Below are 23,459 nucleotides of genomic sequence, written 5' to 3'. Positions count from 1 at the left end.
ATGGTTAATACGAGTACATGTTCCAGTGCCGGCCGGCTGAGGTGGTGTGGGCAGTGCCTCGGTGTGGATGTAGAGCTCCCATGTGACCTCTCGGCCCCCAACGGTGACAAGGTCAACATGGTACTGTGATACATATATCTGATGGTTAATACATGTTCCAGTGCCGGCCGGCTGAGGTGGTGTGGGCAGTGTCTGGTGTGGACGTAGAGCTTCCATGTGACCTCTCGGCCCCCAAAGGTGGCAAGTTCAACATGGTACTGTGATACCTATATTTGATGGTTAATACATGTTCCAGTGCCGGCTGAGGTGGTGTGGGCAGTGCCTGGTGTGGATGTAGAGCTCCCATGTGACCTCTCGGCCCCCAAAGGTGACAAGGTTAACATGGTGCTATGGTTCAGGGATGCCACAGGAATACCTCTTTACAGGTAAGTGTCGTGCTTGAACCGAAACTGTCCAAACTGGCTATACCTTAAATAGACGCTGTTATAAGAATTTGTTATCATTATTTGGTTCTATTGCAAAAATAAAAATAATCTAAAAGAATTAATACTTTGTACTGTTGCCTGCTCAGGTAATGGCAGTTAAGTACAATACAAAATCACCCGCTGATTTAAATTCTTTAGCTATAAAACGAAGTAATTAACACTGAATTTTCTGTCAGTAGAGCCAAAATGAATAACAAATATATGTTTACCAAATACTGAGATATATGTTTCACTTAAATAAATAAATATTATAAACTACATTTTGTTTTAGCATATCGACACACGTAGTTCATTGCATGTTAAAGATAAAAATATAGAGTTATTCCTGCAAAATATATTACAGAAAGTCTAGATATCTATATATTTCGTTATATTTATTTTTATACTGTTTATAACGATGACGGATGTTTAGATATTTGACACATTTTGGATCTTTAGAACGTCGTATAATATTCTATGTAAAAATTAAACTATGTTTTTAATTAGTACATTGAGCGTTTAAAATATTTCTAATACAGATAATAATTAATTGAGATCTGCCAATCGTGATTTCCTTTACAAAAGTTTTATGCTACCAATTAAATATTCAGCTACTTTAATTACCAAGCGAAAGTGAAGTCTCACAAAAACAATTCCCTTTGTTCTATGTCTATTCTTTATTTATGAGTGCCCATTATTTTCACTACTTACTTCCAAGGTTTTTAACACAGCTACAGGTATGATATTTTAATACTAGTAAATTTTATCTTCGCATGCAGTTTAAGTAATTTATTTTACTTTTAATACAATGCTGTTAACAATAAACTCATGTCTAATAGTTCTTGTCCGTAGGTTTTCTATTTTCATGTGAGAAGTTAGAAATGTTTTTAAGATTATTGGGCCTGTGTCATTACTATCTTTTACGTTTTCCGGTTACAAATGAGTCAAAATATTGCTAACATATTTGTTATCTCGAGATATTTGTTCCACGTCCTGGTATTTCGGATAAATATCAGTAGTTTCGACAGTTTCTGTTGACTTATCTAGACTGTGGCATACAATTTAACTTATCAAACATTGTAATATAAATATTTTCTCCCGAAGTACAAGCAACTTGTTTATTCTTTCTTGGTGACCGCTTAGTAATCATCGTAGAATGAACAAGTTAATATTGATTTAGTTGATAAAGTTTAATTTATATGTTAGTACGAGTTTTGCTAGGATACTATTCAAAATCCTCAAAATAATTACATTGTTATGAAGAATTATGCCATTTTGTCAAAGACCATTTTTAAAGTTTGATATATTTGGCAGGTAATGTACGTTGAAAGTATAAGTGTACACTAGATCAATCGTAATATGTCACTTGGAGATGGAAAAAAACGAACAATATCGTTCAGCACAATTATTGAAAATCATATTTTATTTACTGTGTCGACAAAGAATTTTCAACATTTCAAAAAGAAAACATTTCTCTGTTTATTTCCTAATAAATCGTCATGTTTCACTCGATGGAAATATCATGGCAACGGTGGTTACCTTTTTTATTTTAACTGTTTAATTTTTTGAGTGGAATAAGTGAAATATTTCAAAATTATGCTTGAGTACTTCTACATAGCTGTGCGTTATGTACCATTTCAAGCGAGACCACTTTTACGCAAACTTTCTCGTCCTATTGCAGTGTTTATTACTTAAATACCTTCAATAGGGAGAATAAATAATCTGCTGTTTCGTTTGAGTTTAAAAATTTAAAATTCTATTTTCTGATGTGATATTCACGTATATATTAACCTACTGTCGATATCCAAAACATTTCTATCTCAAACTTGGGAACTGAGTGGAGAATTTTCGTGTTCGCCCCACAGCGGACAATATTATGGCCTGGAGAGTGACTCCCAATGGACCTATCTTCATCCATTTATGATTTTATGTTTAGTTTCGATACAGAGGTTGTACAGATGGAGTTTCTCACCAAATTTCCTCCTAAAAGCTAACACGTTCTAAAGTTATCGTACGTAGAGATGGACAAACGCCAATTAAACCTCGTAATGGCTAATTATGTACATGTAAATACATTATACGTACACAACGCTGGTTTTCACAGTAGATAATTTGATTGTAACATTTCCTTGTACGGATTTACTTATGTCCATAAAATTAGACACAAACTGCGTCACTGAAGTCTGAAAAACCATGCAAATAAATAAGCACTTTATTATCCAGCGATCTGCATAGAAACATCTATTGACTGTCATATGTCCCCTCAGTTTTATGCCCATCACATTGGAATATAATATCACTCGTATGAGTATGAATGTTTTTATTACATAAAGTAATAAATTGTATATTTCAGCACTGTGTTCGTCTTAGATATGTTCCAAATTTCAAGACACTAGATCTTCACAAAGTTCAAAATGAGACAAATGTTAGTACTGAACATATACTGACAGGCAAGAAGGTGTACAAAGGTATACATATTTTAAATTCCGTTCTAGTGATTTATGCTCCGTCCTGTCCAGTTTTCATCAGTAATCCTAGTCAACATAATACTGTAAAGTGTCCCTATATTGTTTCATTTTCAATGAAGATTTCATTACAGGTTAAAATAAAATGTTATAATATGTTGATAAGATACTGTAACAATCATTTAACGAACCTTCACAAAATGCCCTGATTACTAATGTGTTTATTCCGTGCTTTTCTCGTTTTGAACACGGTCACGTATACGATTTATGTAATGAAAGTTACGTGGTTACTAACAGAAATAAGAACTTCTTCAAACGAACAGATATGCACAATTTTCAATACCAATGTGGGAATAGTAGAGGTAGAGAGAGCTTCATCCAAAATATCAATCCTCCAGGCGATATATTTCGACAATTATCGTGCTTACAGCTAGACAGCAAACGGAATTCATCAGAAAATGGTGAAAGACGCTTCATTAAACGGTTGGCCAATAAAAGGACTTGAATATCATTATAAAGTTTCACCATTCGTGAAACAAAGAAACTTCTTTTGAATTTTTACTATTATTTATTGTTACATTTTACTAATAGTTCCAGCTATAAAAAATATTTAAATGCCAAAACTCTTGATTTACACAAATACTAAAATTTAAGAATTATTTTTGTATTAGATAAAATCTCCATCAATCAGAGCAACTACACTGTCAAAAGAATTGTATATGATTTCCGTATAAAATTCTATTTACCATATCATTCATAATCCTAATAATATTAGCCTATAACTAATAATGTATAAATATTCAGGTAATTGATATTTGTATATGATTGTTGTAACTGTAATTGCTGTGAACCAGTAGTTATTTTCATATTATTATATAAATTGTACTTTTGTATAAGAAAAAATGTTATCAATAATCTACTTGTATGGTATGTAATCATTGATGCACTCACAGTCTGGATGCGAGAGGTCGGGCGCTAAGCGATGCTATCCACTGGGCAAACACGGATGAGCAAGGAAAGCGCTGTCACTTCGTCATAAAATCCTCAGACCCTCGCCATCGGTCAGCCCTGAAAATCACCAAGGTGGTACACAGTGACGAGGGCGTCTTCCGCTGCAGGGTGGACTTCTTCAACTCACCCACCCGGAACTTCAGAGTCAACCTTACCATGATTGGTAAGCAAAATATTACTACCGAATTGACACAGGGAAAGCTAGATTTTCTTTCCTGGAGTACGTATGTTTGTTTCCTCCAACATAATGTCCTACTGTAGAATGAGCTCAGGTTATTCCCTTTATAATTCAACCGAAAACATTTATAGCGACCTATATTAATGTCATACAAGCATTAAATTTAAATAGATCTCTCATCTGCCAATTCAAACACCGTCAAACTCCCATTCCTAAAGTCTTGTCATGTACTCACAAGCCCATTTGGAACTGTGCCAAAACGATAACAATGGCATTTAACCTTACGCCAATGTAAACAGAGTATTGGTAAAAAGGCAAGCTCTGAACTTTTAACCTATTTAGCATCATGTTACTGATAGTCAGCCATATCCGTAAGATTAGGTTATGTCGCCTTCAGAAGGCAAACGTATAGGCGCTTACAATTAAAATTTTGTTTCGAAGAATTAATTTGTTAAAATCTTGATTGATTTGAATTTGTATCATCCTTACGCTGTATCATTATTTACTAAGGTGCTTGACATATACATATTATTCAAAAGCCACGTTTCTTTCGATTAAACATTAGTATTTTAAGCATTTCTTGTAAACGTTTATATTTAATTATCGTCATGCGGATGTAGTTTTCAATTATATATTCCAACCTATATCGGTAGAATAAGTTACAAAAGTCGTTATCAGTAACAGTCTGAAGTTATTTACTATAATTGGAACTTTGTGTATCAATTTGGACTGGCAAGCTTAAGTGTAAGCATAGTATATTTTAATTCCATACTTGCTTAATGGCGGCATTAGTCATTTTTATACAAGTATCCTAAATCTAACAATTATTCAACTAAAAGGCAACTAATGAATTTGGAGCTGTAATCTTCCTTTTAATACAAACCACTTGTGTAAATAGCAATCTACACATGCGTACAAAACTGTCATATCATTTTTATCAGACTTAATAAAACTCCCCTTGTATAACACCCGTCAACTTCATAATTGAAAACTTATTAGTGCTTGATATATTATAAAATTTATTATGCATTCACTTTTTAGGCTGCAAAAATGTACCAAAAATGTATTTAGTTCCAGTGTCTTCATTCGTCATAAATGGCTGAATGTAACGTGGTGAAAATAAAAACTGTTTGGGTCATAGAAACTGTGAGAAAAGAAAGATTTGTTTTCTGATTTAAGCATTGAAGTCTGGTGTAGTAAATCGTAAATTTAAAACGGACTTATATACCTACTTGTACCTACTTGGTACCAAACGTGACATTTGACATTAAGGAGGGTCAGGAAGCCGCCTGTGCCCAGGAGTTGAGAACCAATTTACATTGTATAGGTGTACAGCCTGGTTTTTCTTGAAATTGTTAGAGAAATTAAACCTAAAAAGAAATAGATCATCAGTCATATTACTTTTGGAAAAGGTCAAAATAGGAAGGTGTCAAATGGGTAAGCAATATGAAAGGAATAATTTTATTCTTCGTATTTGTTTCAGCTTGATACACTTAAAACTATTTGTAAGACACGTACATGATCGACGGTAAATCAGCCTCAGTTAATATGTACACTGCCATATATAGACCCTCAAAGTGAAAACTTTCAGTCTCTTTATTTAGTTGTCTGACGGTGATGTTACTATTATTTTTTATGTTTTTATGTGTATTGTACTAGGAAAAATATAAAATTATGATTCAATGCTTTTAAACATAGATCAAAAATGGGCCTATTGACTTTAAAAAAAATCAGGTTTTGTGCTCATTCTGTGCACATTGGTTCTCGGATATCCATGTTGATAATGTAGATGCTCGCTTGTAGTATTTAACGGTAAAACCCAGGGTTTGCGTCTAGCTTATTGCTTCGTGCAAAGTTTTGACAGTTTCTCTACCCAGTTTGGATTGATGTGAATAATGAGAGTTATGTGATATCAATAAATGACATCGCGCCGTAAGAAAGGCACGGTCTGTAACATAGCTGTTTCATCAACTGACTATTAGTGGCACTATATGTATCTCGATAAAAAGTAAATTGTACCATTGTGTCACCATATCAAATATTCGAGAAGCTAACCATTATATATATCCTTTCATAACAACTTTCCTTGTTCAGTTTATTTCTTTATTCCCTCTATTTGTTTTATAGAGCCACCAACGACGCCGCAGATAATGGACATCGAAGGGAACGAGGTAATGGCGGTGGCCGGACCCTACTTAGAGGGCTACGACATGCACTTGTCCTGTCACGTCAGTGGAGGTAACTGTTCATAATGATGCATTTCCATGACATATCTGTATAAACGAGATAAATTTAGTGGTAAATTAAAGTAATACTGATGTAGTTACTACTTTTAGGCTGAGTAATATTGAAGCCCAGATTGTGCCCATAGTGAAAGTTTTCCAGCCAGAATGGCTGCAGAAATTTCTTTCTGTCTATCTTCATGTCCGTACGATATCTAAGGATAACTGACCTACAGACAAGAATGTTGCATGAAGCTTCGATTCTATATAGGCAGCACTGAGATCGAAGATCGTGTTCCCACTGTACGGGACATAATGAACGGTAGCATGAGGTTTGGTTCCCATAGTAAATACATTTGTAAAAAAAACCGAACAAAATCATATGAGATTTTAAAATGTGGCGTAATAGTACATGTAGCCTAACAATACTCACATTTACAAAATTATCACTTGGTGTGTAAATTTTTGTTCTTTGAAAATGCTTAGATACCAAAATAAATTAACAAACATTGTTATGTATACTTGCAAGATGTCACGTTCATTTCTACATGGCCATGAATTGTTTTGTAGTAGTGAATGTCCTACTATGCGATTTGACTGAGTAGGCTGACAAAATTGTTTTATCTTCCGGGAGAGTTGTAAAAATTTCTATTTTGCAAGATTGTATGTATGTCTGCAGGGCATAGAATGAATGAAATAAGATATAGACTTTAAATTTAACATGTAACATCTGCGAATCCTGTTACGCGACTTTTGTTGTGATGTAGAACAACCTATCTTATAGTAGAACTTGATTTTAAAATAATTTTGTTGTTTTTTTAAAGATTTTTTTGCCTTGTGGAGTTTGACTACATTTTTGAAAACCATTTTTGTCTTATTCAATACATTGATAACAATGTCATACTTTGGAGATGTGTATGGTTAAACATTAATATAAGACATTTAGGCTCATAAAAAATTTGAATAAACATTTATTTTAGGTTATAGTGGAACATTATAGTTTAAAAAACATTACACATGAAAAAAACTGCTTTCTCTCTTAGGATTTCTTAAAATTTAAATTTAAATAAAACTTATGTATTTATTTTATTCTAACCCTATTACATTTACGACTTTTATTATTACATGCATAGTTTTTATCCGTATAACCATATTAAGGTCACATTCTCTAAAAAACAAGACATTTTAATTAGATTAGAGTACTGCTGAAATTTACAAAAAGTGTGACGTTACCAACGACTCAGTAAGAAAATACATTGATGTATTTGTGACGAAATGCTAGTGTTTGAAGTATATGCAAAGTATGGTAACAATACAAAACAATAATTAAAACAATAATGCAATATCTAAAGCACTTTAAGGCTTATATTGAACGAATAAAAGTATTTAATTTTAAGTTTTAAATTAACTTTCCTTACTCAAAACAATTTTCATGATTATTATTAGTAGAATAATTACCGGTTTGTATGTATTTTACTTGGTCTACATTTTCTGTACAGACTTTAGGCTATAGATATTGTATAAAAACATAGCAAAGCAAATAACGATTGTTTTTTCCATGAAATGTAATTTTAATAAATGATCTGTCTGGAAGAAGCGTGTCTAGTAGGGGTTTAGAAGTCATGTTAATTCTTTATTGTTCTGTTTAAAAAAATGGAACAACTCTAAGGCGATACAATGTTATTCTATTGCTTTAAACCTAATAATGTCATAAAAGAGGTTTTTGATCCTGTTATCATTCAGTAAGTAAAATATTTTACCACCCAGTTTTTGGTAAAGGAATAATGGTTAACATTTCTTAGCCTCCATCAAACTTAAGATTAATTAAATATTGATTAATTATTGGTTCCTTAATTAATTTTGAATTAAAATGTTTGCATCTAGAAGGGAAAATAAAATATCGAACATGAGAGAAGATAATAAAATGAGAGAAAAGCTTTGATAAAAAACGCTCTCGTAGTTATATTACTGGACCCTTTTAATTCATTCAACTGTTAGACGGTTCAGACCCGCAAAGCAGTTAGCAAATTAGGTGGTAATGTTGTTAAATCTCCAACAATTGAAATGAAAGCATTAGAAACTCCGTATGGTAAAATGTCACACGTGAACTTTAAATTACGAAATCGTCCCAGTGCAAAGTTTTACTTCATGCCAAACTGGCGACTTTTCATTTAGTACAAGATGATACGATTGTACTTAGTACTAAATGAACCTTTGCACTGTTTCCCGAAAGATATGACATTCAGGATGTACAAGGTTCGGAGTAGGGGGCCGTCGCCTGTCCATGAGGAGGAGGTTTAGCAGGTAATGACAGGTAATGATGACCTGTCTTGTCCCCAAATGGGGAGAGGAAGGTTAAAGGTCTGTTTCAGCCTCTTGCAGTCAATGCAAGTCAGGCAAACCATACTTCCTCAAGTGTAGGCCTTAAAATCCCCTTGACATTAGGTGAGCTCTGCCTACGCCTACAGCATCCTCCTGAGTAAAGCAGGTCTATCGACTAGTTCTTTTTGCCAGATCATCTCAATATTTGTGATTAATAATATGCCGCAATTATTAACAAAGTAACAAATTTGTTTTTTTGTACCTATTATAGGTTCTAGTGACATATTTACACAGACTAAATGTGTACCCGCCTACGGGCAGCTGAAACTTACTTACAGAGCAAGAATGAATGAAAATGTTGCTGTAAATTTATTAAGAGTTTAAATATATTCAATATTTATTGATCTATCCATATAAGCACATCTCTTCTATCCATTCCGTAATTTCTTACAAGTTACAGTTTCTTCAATAAATCATTACTATTACATTCAGCCGACTATGGAATGCATTTCTCTATGACATCAGGATTCTTGGCATGCGTTCTCGTTCCAGGAAAGGGGTCGCGGAAATGTTACGTGGGCGGCGGGTGTGATGCGGTCTATGTGACTGATGGTACGCTTTGGGGCCAAGTTTATGAATTATTTCAATGTTTTTATTAATGTATAAACTTATTATATACCAGTTTGTAGTAAGATTATTTTCATTTTTTGTTATCGTTTCTTTGTGATGTTACATATACTAAATTTACCTTCAATATTAATTTTCAGATGTGTTATCGTGTTATACATTAAGCTTTTTATGTTTGAGGTACTTCATTCAGTTATTATGTCCTTTTTAATATAGTTAAACATTATATTGTTTGGTTTTTTAAATAAATTGTATTGAGGTTAAGTTTAAGAGAAAAATTAATAGTCATTACGTTGCCTCCAATAAAGCCAAGTGTCATTTTATTTTATATTTGTGTAAATACCGTTGATATCAAAGTGTACCAAAAATTTAAAACGAACCCTTTATCTTGGCATCCAGGTAGGCCAAGGCCGGTAGTGAGTTGGTGGCACGAAGGCCAGCTGGTGGACGATGTCAGCGAGAGTTTATCCAACAGTTATATCATCAACAGACTGTTTGTCTCCACTGTCGTACGCTCCCTAAAGGGCACCTACTTCGAGTGTAGGGCACACTCCATCCCTTCCGCTCCTCCTGTCAGTAGGAAAGTGGCTGTCGATGTATACTGTAAGTTATCACGTATTTAAATACATTTTAATTAGGTTACTGTTACTGCTATTAATTTAAAATAGTTTTCTTTGCCTTATTGTAGTTTACTTCACTATGTAAGAGTGGGGTTACTATTAATACATTTTTTAATAATTGCTTAGAAAATTACCACTTAAATAAAAATTTTATAAACTCAAAAAATACTCTAAGAGTTCTAAAGAATATTTAATCTGACATAGGTATAATACATAAAATTTTCAAATAAAAATGTGTTCAACTATGCCTGAGAAAGAACCAATAGTTTTTATAAGTAGTTAAATTTGGCTCAGCATTTAGTTATTTACATTTTAAGTTTAAAAAATTTTATTAAGTAATATTAAGTTAAAACTTAACGAAAATAATTACAATATTCTAAAGAAACATTGACAAAAATGACAGCGACTGATTTTAAAGGCACTTGGGAATGATACAAGCGCTTGCCCATCAGTACGCACAGTAATGCACAGCTTAGTTCCATGCAGTTGGCCAGAATTACTGTGTTATTAGTAGTTTGGGATTTTCTCGACCAGTATTCAATGATATTACAAAACGATGTTTGTATGGAGTATTAACACAATTTGAGTGTCTTGAATCTTGCAATTTGTAGTGGAAAACATTTTAACCAATCCTGGTGCTTACAAGCCCAAGCGTGTAGCATTTCTTGTAGAGTAATTGTACTGAAGTTTTGAATAACTCATTCATGTATGCAAATGTATCTTTTTATGATCGTTATATAAATCGTCAATTGCATTAGGTTAACTGTAAGTAAGGTTAACTGCCAAAATATTCATTAAGTGATCTAAATTGCGTTTTAAGTCAAAACTATCAGAAAGATAATGGACTGTGTAAGTTATCCTCATAAATTTCCTCTCATAATATAAATAAGCTATGTCTACTGTAACCTAAATGAATTAACCGCAAATATTTGAATGAAACATATTTATTTGGGCTCGATTTTCGGGAGATTTTAAGGGGCGTCCGGGGGCCATATGCTACGCATGTTAAATTAGTCATTTTAAGGTACACATATCTCTAAAACCTTAGAACGTAACTTACTAAATTTTTTTTCTTTTGTTATGTATGTCTTTTAGAGTATTTATGGCACAGGAATTTCTAAAATAACTTTATTTAGGTATTTTAACAAATTTTTCTAAAATTTACTTTTTTTATTCGAAAATTTTGATTTTGCAACCATGTAGAATTGGTTTTAGGTTTTAAAACCAAATTTCCTGTGCTGTAAATAAAAACCATGAAATTATGAACAAAACAAAACAAAAACTATACTAATACCTCGAGTAGTTTGGAAGATATGGGTACCGAAGTGTAAAAAAAACAAGTTTTTCGCGAATTCCATTTTTTCTAGGCTATAACCTAAACAATAGTGACTCATGTATCTCAGTGCATTCCTGCTGCATAGGCTGGGTTATCTGGATCCTCCTGCTGCTCATATATATCCTACACACGTCTTTTAGCTGCCTCACGCTTCTGGCGACACTTCTTTTCAATATCTTCTACTGCCTTTTGCGCCTTCCTTATGCGCATCCTGTCGAATCGCTTCATAACCTCAACACAGTTTTTGTCTGGCATTATACCTACTTTCTTGAGTACTTCACATTTAACAATGTTTCCTTTGTTGAAACAGGTAATGGCTTCATAAACACCAAACCCAAGGGTCTTTTTCGTAACTAAAAAGTCGATTTTGGAATACACCACCACACTACACTGTTTAGCGACTCGCTCGGATTTTGGGTCTGTCCATGAAGACATTTCGCCAGCAGCGTCGGGTTTAGCTAAGTCCTTGAACATTTGTTTACCTGTTCCATTACTACAGGGGCAATGTGGAAGTGTTCATTGTGATCATAGGCTTCTTTCTTCTGGATAGCTTGTTGGTATTTGCACTACGTATCAGCAGTTTTCGGACACAAACTGCGCTGGTTCTTCATTTGTTGAAATGAGATGGAAATACTCCGCCCAAAGTGCCCTCTTCATATTTTCCAGACTGTCAACATTTCTTCTAATGGCCAGCACATAGTATAATTAAATTTCATTTATAGCCTCGAGAGTCAACCTACCTTTCCCCCCAATATTTTTATCATCAGGAAGTGTGAACAACACAATTCACAAAGCAAATAACACAGAAACTTTGGTTGCAACAGATGACAACAAATGAGAAAGAGCCATATGACAGTAAAGAACAAACAGTGTTACCAACACAACAAGTATGTGTAGCTTATATTATTACAACTGTAGTATGTATAAACATACGTCCCTCGCCCTGACGCCCCTGCCAGCGAAAAACACAGTGCAGACCATTACAAATAAATAAATTACATAAGGTTGCACTCGTCCAAATTGTATGTATGATATGTCAAATTACTCGTAAGATTCCAAAAAATACAAAAATTTCAAAAAATAAAAATTGAAATTTTGACCCAAAATGGACCCCGGACGCCCCTTAAAGAACATATTTACATCTAAAAAGTTTTTAGTGACAGTGAATTATTGTATAATACAGTAATGAATACATCGTAACGCATATTCAAAAATACACACCTGTAGATGTATTAAAATGTCGTCCCTTTTAGAAAGAAATTAGAAAATTAGATATAGAATAAAGCTTTTTTCCAAAATATTTAAAACTTATTGACTAAGATCTAAAGAGTTATTAACGCAGCTTATTGTTAAGTTTAGCAAATTGACTATAATTTCCGCAATCTATTATCACTGTATGTTATAGTGAAACCAATAAAAGTGAAGATAGTATCTCCTCCAGAGATGCTCTCCGCAGGAAAGTCCAAGCAGGTTATGTGCGAGTCCACAGGATCATTTCCTCCCGCCAGGATATCCTGGTGGCTTGACGGAGAGACTATAAGAAACGCTGCAATTACAGTAAGTAATCGAATATTCTTAAGTCTATCAGCTCCTAAAGAGACACAGATAAAATAACATTACGATTTTATCATAGGCTACTTCCCTAAACAAATGGCAAAACTATTTGAAGAGTTAGTGGGAAAAGTTTCAGATAAGAACATATTTAACTTAAAAATAACTCAAGTGATAATACGTACTATGCTGCCCTCTGGTATTATTATATACGTACCAACTTACTGGATCCACATCCTTACTGGATGTATAGATGTTTGTTTTTCTTATGATTTTCTTAAATTCTTTCTTGTTAAATGAAGTAGAAATTTTGTTTGTACGTAGATGTATACAATGGCTAGAGAAACAGAAAAATTTTTTAAATTTAAATAAAATTTGTTTAACAATGAAGTTATAAATGTTCTTTTTAGAACATTTTCCTTGCTTATTTGGACAGAGTTAACCCAGGTAAAAATGTTAGATATTTTAAATTAAGTAGAGAGATGACTTATAGGCAGATTTAGAATATATTAAAGTATACTGTTTTTTATTCATTATTGATTTATTAAACAAATTCAAAACTTAAACCACGAACAACTTCTAAAGCATTCTAAAACTATAGCATTTTTAAGTAGTCTTCAGTGATATACTCAAAACACTTTATCGTTTGATGCAACAAGGTTACCAACCAGGCCCATACAAATCGACAAATCAAGCCTACGATACAAAATGTAGGCTACCTTGTACAAAATTGTCTTACCAAATGTTGAGGACCAAAATGAGTACACATTTAGTTCACTAGTAATTGGTCTAAGATAGATTTTTTGATCAATGAACCACATCCATAGATAAGATATATCCTATTTTCACACAATCCTGAAGTGGACAAAGTTAAAACAGTAAAACAAAAAAAGGAAATGAATTTGTAACAGTAAGCTTATCCTTATTTTTTCCTTTTTATGTTCTCTTACTTTTTTATACTAAAAATAATTCGACATGCGTGAGCAAAACATGAGATGTACCTTCAAGCAATTGTCTATTTGACCTGTAATCATTGCATATATGAACATTACAGACTGGCAGCAGTGAAAACAGCACAACAAGCACGCTGACTCTGCGGCCAGATGCTGGGGATGACGGCAAGGAGCTTGTATGTCGAGCTGAGAACCCTAAGTTCCACGGAACTATCATAGAAGACCGCCGTTACATAAGGGTTGCATGTGAGTATTTTTAAGTGATTTATACTACATTCTTTAGAAATATATAATCAAAAAAACTGTAAGGATAAATCAGTTTACTGAGAACAGTATTTGTGAAGCCACCTACAAATTACTGCTAGAATGCTTCCTCACAAGGCAAATTTGCCTGTTGCCTGTATCGTTTATTTTATATGAAACTGTTTATCATCAAAATTATTTTAAAAACAATTTCAGATCCACCAGTGGTGTCCATATCTCTCGGCTCTAGTGTAGGAGCGTCCATGTTGAGAGAGGGAGACTCGGTCACGCTAAATTGTGACGCAAGAGCCTTCCCTGAGGCGGAGCGGATCACTTGGTACCATGGTGTGAGTAGACAGTTACTAGGTTACAGTACTAAATACTGAATCATTAAATAATACCCATTATTATATGGCTGATTTGTTATCAAGCAAGGAAATAATATATGTTAGACAGCAACTATGTATATTTGTTATGTGATTATATGATTATGCAAATTGTTTCTACCTTCAGTTATTGGCAAAGTCACCTTAGTTATGCCACTTTGTTTTGAATAGCGGTAATAAGTTCACCTATGTAACAATCGACAATGTTCAGAGGAGATTTCGGTTTTGGATATCTTAAAAGTTTTATAACTGGTTGTAGCGAGTTGTAAAAGGAGAGTCGGTTTTCTACTCTTGCGAGTCTTTGATTACACTAGCCCTGTTTTCGTGAATTATTCACGTTTAAGACGCATGGGTATAAAATGTGTGTGTGTGTGTGTTTCACAATTATATTTCGTATTGATGGAACCCTAGGAGAGCTGCTTATAGCAAGCTTATAACTTCCGTTTGAATCCATATAGGTTCATTAAATGCCTATGTGACACTTAGATCTGTCCAATGAGTGTCCAAGAACGGCACATCGCTAACCGCAAATGTAAAATTTTAATGTAAAAGGTGGATTGATAGGTCTAAGTCGATTGCGGAGTATAGATGTTGGAGTGGGTGGAGATCTCTTAGTTTTGAGGCTACTGCTAGCCTAAAAAAGAGGAAGTAATTTTCAATAGCCGCTTTGACTGGAAGATATTAGAACAAAACTAGTCTCTCATTCTTTCAGAGAGACTTGACTGAGATATATGAGTTCCTATACCTCCTCAGGTGGCTCAAAACCATCCTGAAAATCCTATAGTAAGTGAAAACATTTCTTAAGGAAAAATCAATAATCAAAGCAATATCGCAAAATAATCTGATTTAATAAAATCTGTGCGTAAGCATAAACGTAGTATATTAGTTGACAGACTGAGCCTCAAACACAATACTAATGCTGTAGTTTTATGTGTTGCATTATCATAGATGAACAGTTAAATTTTCAAGACTCTTGGCTGGTACCGAATGTCACTGGCGATTTAGAGGGGTACGTAAAACTTGGAAGAAAACTCGATTATCACATTACACTTATATAAACAGTGTTAATTGTTATAGGCAGAGTCAAATAAAATACATTTTGGTTTATATAAAGTATTTTATCTGGAATAAAATTATAGTTTTAATGTTATTATTTGGGGACTATTTTCTCACTGTACAACGAAACTGTCGGCTTTATATTGTATCTCAGGAAATGACGACAAAGACTGGGCTTTGCTTCTTTCTGAACGTCAGGGGTTTGTTTTCTCAGCAAACAGGCTGCGAATGGTAACACAAAGAAAACAGGCAGGACAAACTTCCGGATGTTTAGTAGGGAGCAGCCGGCCCCGCGCTAATGTACTAGATAAATATCCACGTGTGACTATTTGTGACGGTGACCTTTATAAGAGGAATTACTGTTTAGCCGCCTGACTAGTTTATGCTTTTGCACAGAAGTTTATTACTATTTTATCACTACCTGAAGTTTGGAATCATAATGCAATTAGGAGTGGATAAATTCTTGATACTAGTTTGATTAATTTATTTATTAATATGGAAGATATCAAGTGACATTTGAATTATAATTGGATCAATAATATCATTCCAGCTATGTTTTCGGAAGGATTGTAGAGGTACATGGAATTTTACTTTTAAATACTTTTATAAAGTTGAAATTCATCCAGAGAATATTTTTAAAGTGGAAGCTATTCGTTTAACAGAGAAAACTTAATTAACGACTTTATAACCTATCCCCATTTTTTAACCCGCTTTAAAAAAGTTTTATAACAATAATATGTAGTAAATTTGTGTTTAAGTATCCACTCAAAAACCACAATAATATAAAACTGTATTGTTTTTGTTAGTTAAACTTAATGTCAGGTATAAAAGCTGCAGGTTTTTCGTTACGGGAATAAAAGAAATATGATTATTTCTAGAATTAAAATCCTATTTAAAGAGTTTAAATTGATACATTATTTGTGTAAAAAGTATTAAAAACTCATACTCGCATAATTAAGAGAACGTGATAATAAGTTAATAATAACGAAAATGAATTAATAGATCTTAAAAAGAATGAGCATTAAAAAATAAGTCTCCAAATCACTACAAAAACTGGTTGAATCATAAAAAACATTACAACAATTTATTTGTACCATAACGCTAATTTAACCCTATCTGGAAAGAATTTTAGGTAATCGGTGATCTACATATAACGGCATTTCGTATGAAATGTAGATTAAAGAAGTAAAATCTCAATTATTTTACTTCATTTCCAGACGGTGAAACTGCCACGAGAGGAGGGAGGCCGAGTTTTGGAGCTGAGGAAACTGTCCAGAGCCTCTTCAGGAGATTATGTCTGTGTAGCGGCCAATAGTGAGGGAGCCACCCGGAGTCCTCCCATATATCTGGCCGTTCAGTGTAGGTTTTCTCTACATAGTATTTTACTCCTACATTTAAAAGTTCAATGAAGTTTATTTTTGTAAAAAACACATGAATTCATAAATTTAATAATTCGTAATGAGATATATTACATTAGGAAGCAAATATTTGTATGATAAAATTTATACTTAATTTCAATTTTATTTAATATTATTTAACTTTTTGGCATAAATATGATACCAGAAAGTTTTGTCCCCAAAAATACGGGATTAACCAGCAATAAAGCTGTTTTATTTGTTTGTTGACAGATGCGCCTGTTTGCCGACCTGGCAGTGAGAACGTGGTGGTGGGGGCGCTACGCCATGAGACGGTGCTGGCACGTTGCGAGGTTCTGGCAGATCCCGGGGGCGACACTCTTCGATTTTCCTGGACCTACAGCAAGGCAAAGGACGTGCTGCCGGTCCCCGCGACACGCATCAGCAGCCATGGTCACGTCAGCTTACTCAACTATACCCCCGTCGTGGAGTCCGACTTCGGCACCCTGGCCTGCTGGGCCTCCAACCCGGTCGGCCGCCAGCTCAAGCCTTGTCTCGTACACATCATGCATGCTAGTGAGTCACCGAGCTCCTTTTCGTGTACTATATAATGACCTACTTTGTCGTTTGTACTATTTATTAAACGTATTAGTGAAATAAATTTCAAATAAGTTATATATACTTATATATAAATATATATATATATATATATATATATATATATATATATATATCATAAATATATATATATATCCAAACGACAAAGTAGGTCAATTATATAGTACAAATGTATATATAAATATATATCGTGTCACTTTTGGAGAATTTGTGCTGTTAAGCTCGTCAACTATTTATATATTACACGTTCCAATTGGCCTAAATCATAGAAGTGATTTATCGTATATTGATAGTACTGGTTTAGTCAATTATTTTCATGTCTTTCTCTGAAATATATTATAAGATATATTATTATTCGCATGCTGTAATCATAATCAAGCGATCGTAGCAAACACGACAAGTGAACAAAAGTGTAAATAAAATTTAGTAAATAAGTTATGGTGAATACACTTTCCAGTTAGATTAACTTTTATCAAAATCTTTTTGTGTAGAAAGCCTTGTAACATTGTTTTTAATATCTGGAATGTGATAAAAATGATTGTAAAACAGCAGTCCAGCTGTATTTTATTTATCATACTACTACTAGATCTCGACTGGAATATGTAATAAGGGTATACTGGTTACAGTCATTGTGTAAGCTTTGTATTTTTGAAAGTAATTCTTCGTCTTATTTAAAGGGATTTTGGTTCAAAAATTGAAACAATCGTAAATTTAAAAAAATCAATGCCTTTCAAATAAATGTTTGTAGAAATTAACTTACTACGAGTACACACAATACCTTTATGTCAATATGACTGTAAAATTAAAGTGTATATAGCATGTTATCATTCTCAGTTGTTCACGGATCATATAAATGATGTGCTTGTGTGATATTTTAGAGAGCCCGGATCCTCCAAGAGACTGCGGGGTGCACAACAGCTCGGCAGGGAGACTGGAGGTTGTCTGCACCGCGGGCAGCGACGGCGGACTGCCCCAACATTTTGTGTTGGAGGTATAGCGACATGTTACAATTGTTAAACGTTAAATGAGGGCAGATAAAACATTAAATAACTCACGTCACACTAACTCTATCTTACTAAATACATTCTGTACTGAATATTAGGACTCTTATTGAAAAATGACATAAATTAGGCAAGACTTAAATATATATGACATTTTGAATCAAATAGGCCTTCATTTGTATATTATCCTGATACATCAGAATGTAACACTTATTGTAGTTTGTATGGATAATTATGACTGGTGAAATTTAAATTAGATAAATTTATTTAAATCAGATAAATTTACTGGTGCGTGTCACTCTATATACACACAATAAGCTGGATTCGAGTAACAATGAACAGTAATAATAACAACAAAAGAAGATGTAGACACAATGAATCATCAAAAATCATTTTAGGCTCGTCATATATTTTGGTTCGTTGCTATATTCGTAATATTAAAACAGAAGATCTTTGCCAATTCATAAAAAAAAACTCCCTAAAAATAGAGAGAGACTTTAAAAAGAATCTTTTTTTTTACTTTTTTCATAAAAAAAGTTTGACTGTTCCATAGGTTTGTTATGAACTCGTCGATCGCGCAGTGACCATCGCACAGTAACCAAGAAGTGTTTAAGACAATCATTAAAATGTGATATTTTATTCAAATTGTCCTTATGGAGTCTAATTAATTGTGCAGTCTAAGAACCGAGAACAAGTTGCAGTGTGTAAGCACGCGACGTGGTTTTTCATAAAATTGATTAGAATACGATTAGTCGCTTTCAACAAACAGTGGGAAGAATATAAAGACAATATTTCCTCATATAAAACTTTTAAGCTAGATACCCTTACTGCTAACTTTCTGGCACTAAGTTTTAACAACTAATCTTTTGTATATTAATAGGAACATCCTGATTTTCTTTATACATCTCTTATTTTATCCTAAAACTTGTGTTGCATATAACTGACATGGCCTTTCTCTCAGGTGCGTGAGACAGACCGACCATCAGACCAGGCGCAGCCCGGGGCCAGAATAGCGCCTCTGTACAGAGACCTGGGCAGCGTGCCCCGCTTCCTGCTGCACTCCTTGGAGCCGGGGGCGGAGTATCAACTGCTGATATACGCAAAGAACGCGATGGGCGTCAGCGAGCCTCCAGTGCTGATACAGGGAGTCCGAGTCTCCATTAGCATGGAGCGGCTCACAGGGAAAGGTAGACGATTAAAATTAAGTATACAATAAATTACTGAATTTCTTCCTTTACTGAGTGAGATTATATCTCCCATCCGCTTCCAACACTGTCTAAAATTTAGAGTCACTACCTTCTATTCGTTTTTTGTTAATGTCTGAACATAACTTAAACCCTCTATAAACGTTAGGCCCTGTAGTTTGTAACTGCGAAAAACACCAGTTTAGTAAATTGGGAAAATATATATTAAGCGTGCATGTAATTTTATTCCATCAGTCATTAACCAGTTCAGTTGAATGATAATACTAGAATGCATGCAGCCATTGGAAAAACCTATATTAATAATCACACACTACATTACTAAACGTTCGGTTGCAATCACTGTAACATTAAGATACACCAATTATACGAATAGTATTCTACCATTAATAAGTTGCAGCTAAACACTAACAACAACAATTTTAGTTATTGGTTAAGCTAAAATGGTTGTAGTGACACATTTTAGGATTTAAAAATTATTGTAGAGCTTTAAAGATACAGGAGCGAATTATATACTATAAGGAAATAATTTTAAATAACAGCGTATTCATAGACACTGCAGAGTATGGCAACACAAAATGTCTCGGTAATATTTAATTCAACAATGATTATTATTTAATATCAATATTATTAACGTGAACTAACCATAGAAAAATAATGATGAGAAACATGAACACAAAGATTTTCCAAAAATAAGACTTGGAAAGACGATATTATGGTAAAAGTAACAAAAGTTCTACAATGGATCGCAACAGGTTGCTACATACAGAAAATCGGATCTATATTACGTTGCACCACATATCACACTCACGCTAACAAAAACACTTCTTTACTCAGTACAATCGCTTTGAAAAATTGTATCTTCATTAGCCAAGCTCCAGTGAATATTCCCAACGAATTATGGAACCGAGCTGTCAATAACAATCGTGTTTGGTGCTATATACATTTCCCTTTAAATTTAAAAGTCTTTATGCATGGACAGTCTTTTTTTGGAATATATACATTTCTGTATTTTTATAAATTTACATAATTTAGAGGAATGTCCAAGAAGAGTCAGTGACATATTTTAGTACTTACAAATTATTTTAGAGTTTTAATTAAAAGATCACCGCATGTACAGGAGCGAACGGTGAGCTGGCAACAATCGCAGCCGACTACATGCCGGACCTGCTGGTGACCGGGCTGCTGGTGGGAGCGGCGGTCATCCTCGTGTGTGTGCTGCTGGTGGCTATAGTGACGGTGCTGTCGTGCCGCAGCAAGCCGGACAGCGGACAACAGTTCCGGCTCAACAATATGAGCTACCCTGGCCCGGGGGAACACTTGCGCAGAGAGAAGCGGAGGAGTCGAGTCAGTGTGCAGGACGAGGGCGGAGGGGACTAAGGAGTGAACAGTAGTAAGGGTAGGAATCCTGCTGGACTTAATAACGGACTTAGTGTACTTTGTGTTGAAGGGCAAGCAACGGACTTGGAATGTTGCACAAAGTGTAGTATTGTTCTTGGCAATTTCTCTTACATAAATGATCATTTCATGATTGATTACAGGGATGTGCCTTAGACATAACATAAGGGTAAATTAGAGTATATAGAAATGTTAAGTGAAATACAATTATTTAGCAAATTTGGATACATGTTTTTCTGGATAATCTCTATACGGGTATTTAGCAGCACTCATAAAATTCTTTTAAAGTTTGGATGGGTTTAATGAGAATGATAAGTGAACATCTTTTATTTTATTTATATGGGTTTATTTTTTAGAATACAGATTTAGAAGCTATTGCGTTTTTAATTGGAGTTTCATACTGACGTTTAGAAAAAGAATTGATTACGATGTTTCAAATTTTATTTAATGAGTAAGTGTTGTGTATGTTTTACCTCCTATATAGGTTTTTTACGCAGCTGATGTATGAATATGGCAAAAGAAGAGTACATGACGCTTTCTAGACTTCATTGTGCATGGAGTCTCAATCCTGTTACTAAGGCATCTATATGGACCTTAGTCGACTGTTAGTGGCGTAAGTACATAAAGGACAGAAGTGGAGAATACAATACTCGTAAATTGGTATTTCGTATGACATGTAACACAATCGGAATATAGTAAGGAATTAAGACACATTTTAATATTTAACATACGTATATTACATTAGGGATAACTATATATTTAAAACAAAGCGTATGTTATAGAAATATTACAATCTGAGGAAAAAATTATTTACTGTCCCCCTATACAATAGGGTTAAATAAAATACCTCCAAATATACATTTATACTGGTTATTTACTACGGATTTTAAATTATTAATTAGAATTAATTAAATGGTTTTAATATAAACATAATATTTTAGTAGTACACAATTTTTATTTCTGATTTCAGTCTTACGTTTCTTGAACAGGTATTCTGTTGGCTTGCGTGAAATTTGAAACATCAATGATCACCGTCTTCGAACCGTTAAAATATTTGTAATGACTTTAGTAATAGTATGATGAATAGTCGTACATAATTATAACGCTGTTTCTAAAATTACGAGGAAAATGTACTGTTAACTACAAATGTACATGAATATTCAAACTAAATATTTTAAACTCAGTAAAGCTACTAGAATTTTGTTTAGTTCAAATAGTTTTACTGAAATTTGACATTAAATTATGAGGAACTAAAAGTATTTCAAGGTTTTATTTAATAATATTTACAGTAATTTTAATTTAAACATATTTACCTGTGGATAATATGAAAATATAAATACTAGAAACAATTTTAAGATATAGAAAATTATGTTTCATGTAATGATCAAGTGAAGATCATTGTATTACTGCTGGAATTTTATTGTATTGGTTTAAATCGTAAATCTTCGTTACTACATGTATTGTACATAATTCTTGATATTTTAACCCTACTATTAAAAATAAAACGAGTATGGTCGTAATAAAGTGTTAAGTGGGTATTACTTAATAAATATGAGAAGACCAATTAATGTTTGTAAATAATTCTATGTAAAGATATATGTGTATATTAGTTAAATGTCTTGTGTCTTCTTAAAGGTTACTGTTTAACGCAATTATGTAATATACAGGTATTACTCTGGTGTAACACATATTTTATTATAGCTTAATATAGATTCAATAGCTTATATTTATTTGTTGAACATTGTTCATACTTTTTTTACTAAGAGTTGGGTTTAAACTATGGAAATATTAAGTAATGTAAGAATAATACAAGCATTGCATAAATTTCCATTGTTAGTATTTTGATTTTATTGGCTTAATCTTTTTATCTCGATATTTTATTTTAATACGTATTACGTAATGATTTTTTTGTACCTCCAACATACGCAGTGGAAATAACTTGAATAACAAATTTGAAAACAAGAAAAAAAATGTAAATGAACCAAACTATTCTTCTTTCATATACAATTTTATTCTGGTTCCTGAAATATAATAATATTATAATTGTTGACACGTGTAATGTATGCATTGTATAATATTATTTTTCTACTACCTCGTGATTATGTAAGTGTTTGATTATATTAAGGAAAATAAAGAGTACAATTTATATTTTATAATTACTGTGTTTGTTCTTATTTACTGTTAACGATTGTAATGATTACACTACCGTTGGTATTTACAACGTTCCAATTAATAAAAAGTTAATATCTCTTTTCCAATGTAGGGGTACCTTATTGTGTTGCCTAGATTAGCAAGTTAGTGCTGACGTTTTTATTCTAATTATAAAATAGAATATTGTTTTAAATATGAAACTAAAAAATTGAAAACAAAATTTTTATGTTTGAAAAATGTATAAACAAATAATGTGAACCAAATTATATTCATACTATAAGGAAATAATTTTAAATAAGA

At 33.2% G+C, this 23,459-nt stretch overlaps 1 protein-coding gene across 1 annotated transcript; it reads left to right on the top strand.

The window, feature by feature from the left end:
• On the top strand, nucleotides 1-23,164 carry LOC124353679 (hemicentin-2). Its single transcript, XM_046803642.1, has 14 exons — nucleotides 1-120; nucleotides 162-240; nucleotides 296-425; nucleotides 3,883-4,103; nucleotides 6,246-6,356; nucleotides 9,689-9,892; nucleotides 12,651-12,802; nucleotides 13,851-13,995; nucleotides 14,209-14,339; nucleotides 16,652-16,793; nucleotides 17,063-17,365; nucleotides 18,286-18,398; nucleotides 19,370-19,595; nucleotides 20,731-23,164. The coding sequence occupies exons 1-14, from the start codon at nucleotides 1-3 to the stop codon at nucleotides 20,988-20,990; spliced, it is 2,337 nt and encodes a 778-aa protein (XP_046659598.1). The 3' UTR covers nucleotides 20,991-23,164.
• Nucleotides 23,165-23,459: the final 295 nt, after the last annotated feature.

This window comes from Homalodisca vitripennis, chromosome 1, assembly GCF_021130785.1.
Source record: "Homalodisca vitripennis isolate AUS2020 chromosome 1, UT_GWSS_2.1, whole genome shotgun sequence".
Lineage (NCBI taxonomy): Eukaryota > Metazoa > Arthropoda > Insecta > Hemiptera > Cicadellidae > Homalodisca > Homalodisca vitripennis.
Note: the sequence above shows the minus strand (reverse complement) of the source record. Positions and strands in the feature narration are given on the sequence as shown.

What these genes read in the sequence shown, in the direction of transcription:
- LOC124353679 (XM_046803642.1), top strand. Translation starts at nt 1, where the DNA reads ATGGTTAATACGAGTACATGTTCCAGTGCCGGCCGGCTGAGGTGGTGT. An exon ending in TAAGAAACGCTGCAATTACA is followed by an intron (nt 12,803 to 13,850) that starts GTAAGTAATCGA and finishes TGAACATTACAG; the next exon opens with ACTGGCAGCAGTGAAAACAG. An exon ending in CCGTTACATAAGGGTTGCAT is followed by an intron (nt 13,996 to 14,208) that starts GTGAGTATTTTT and finishes AAACAATTTCAG; the next exon opens with ATCCACCAGTGGTGTCCATA.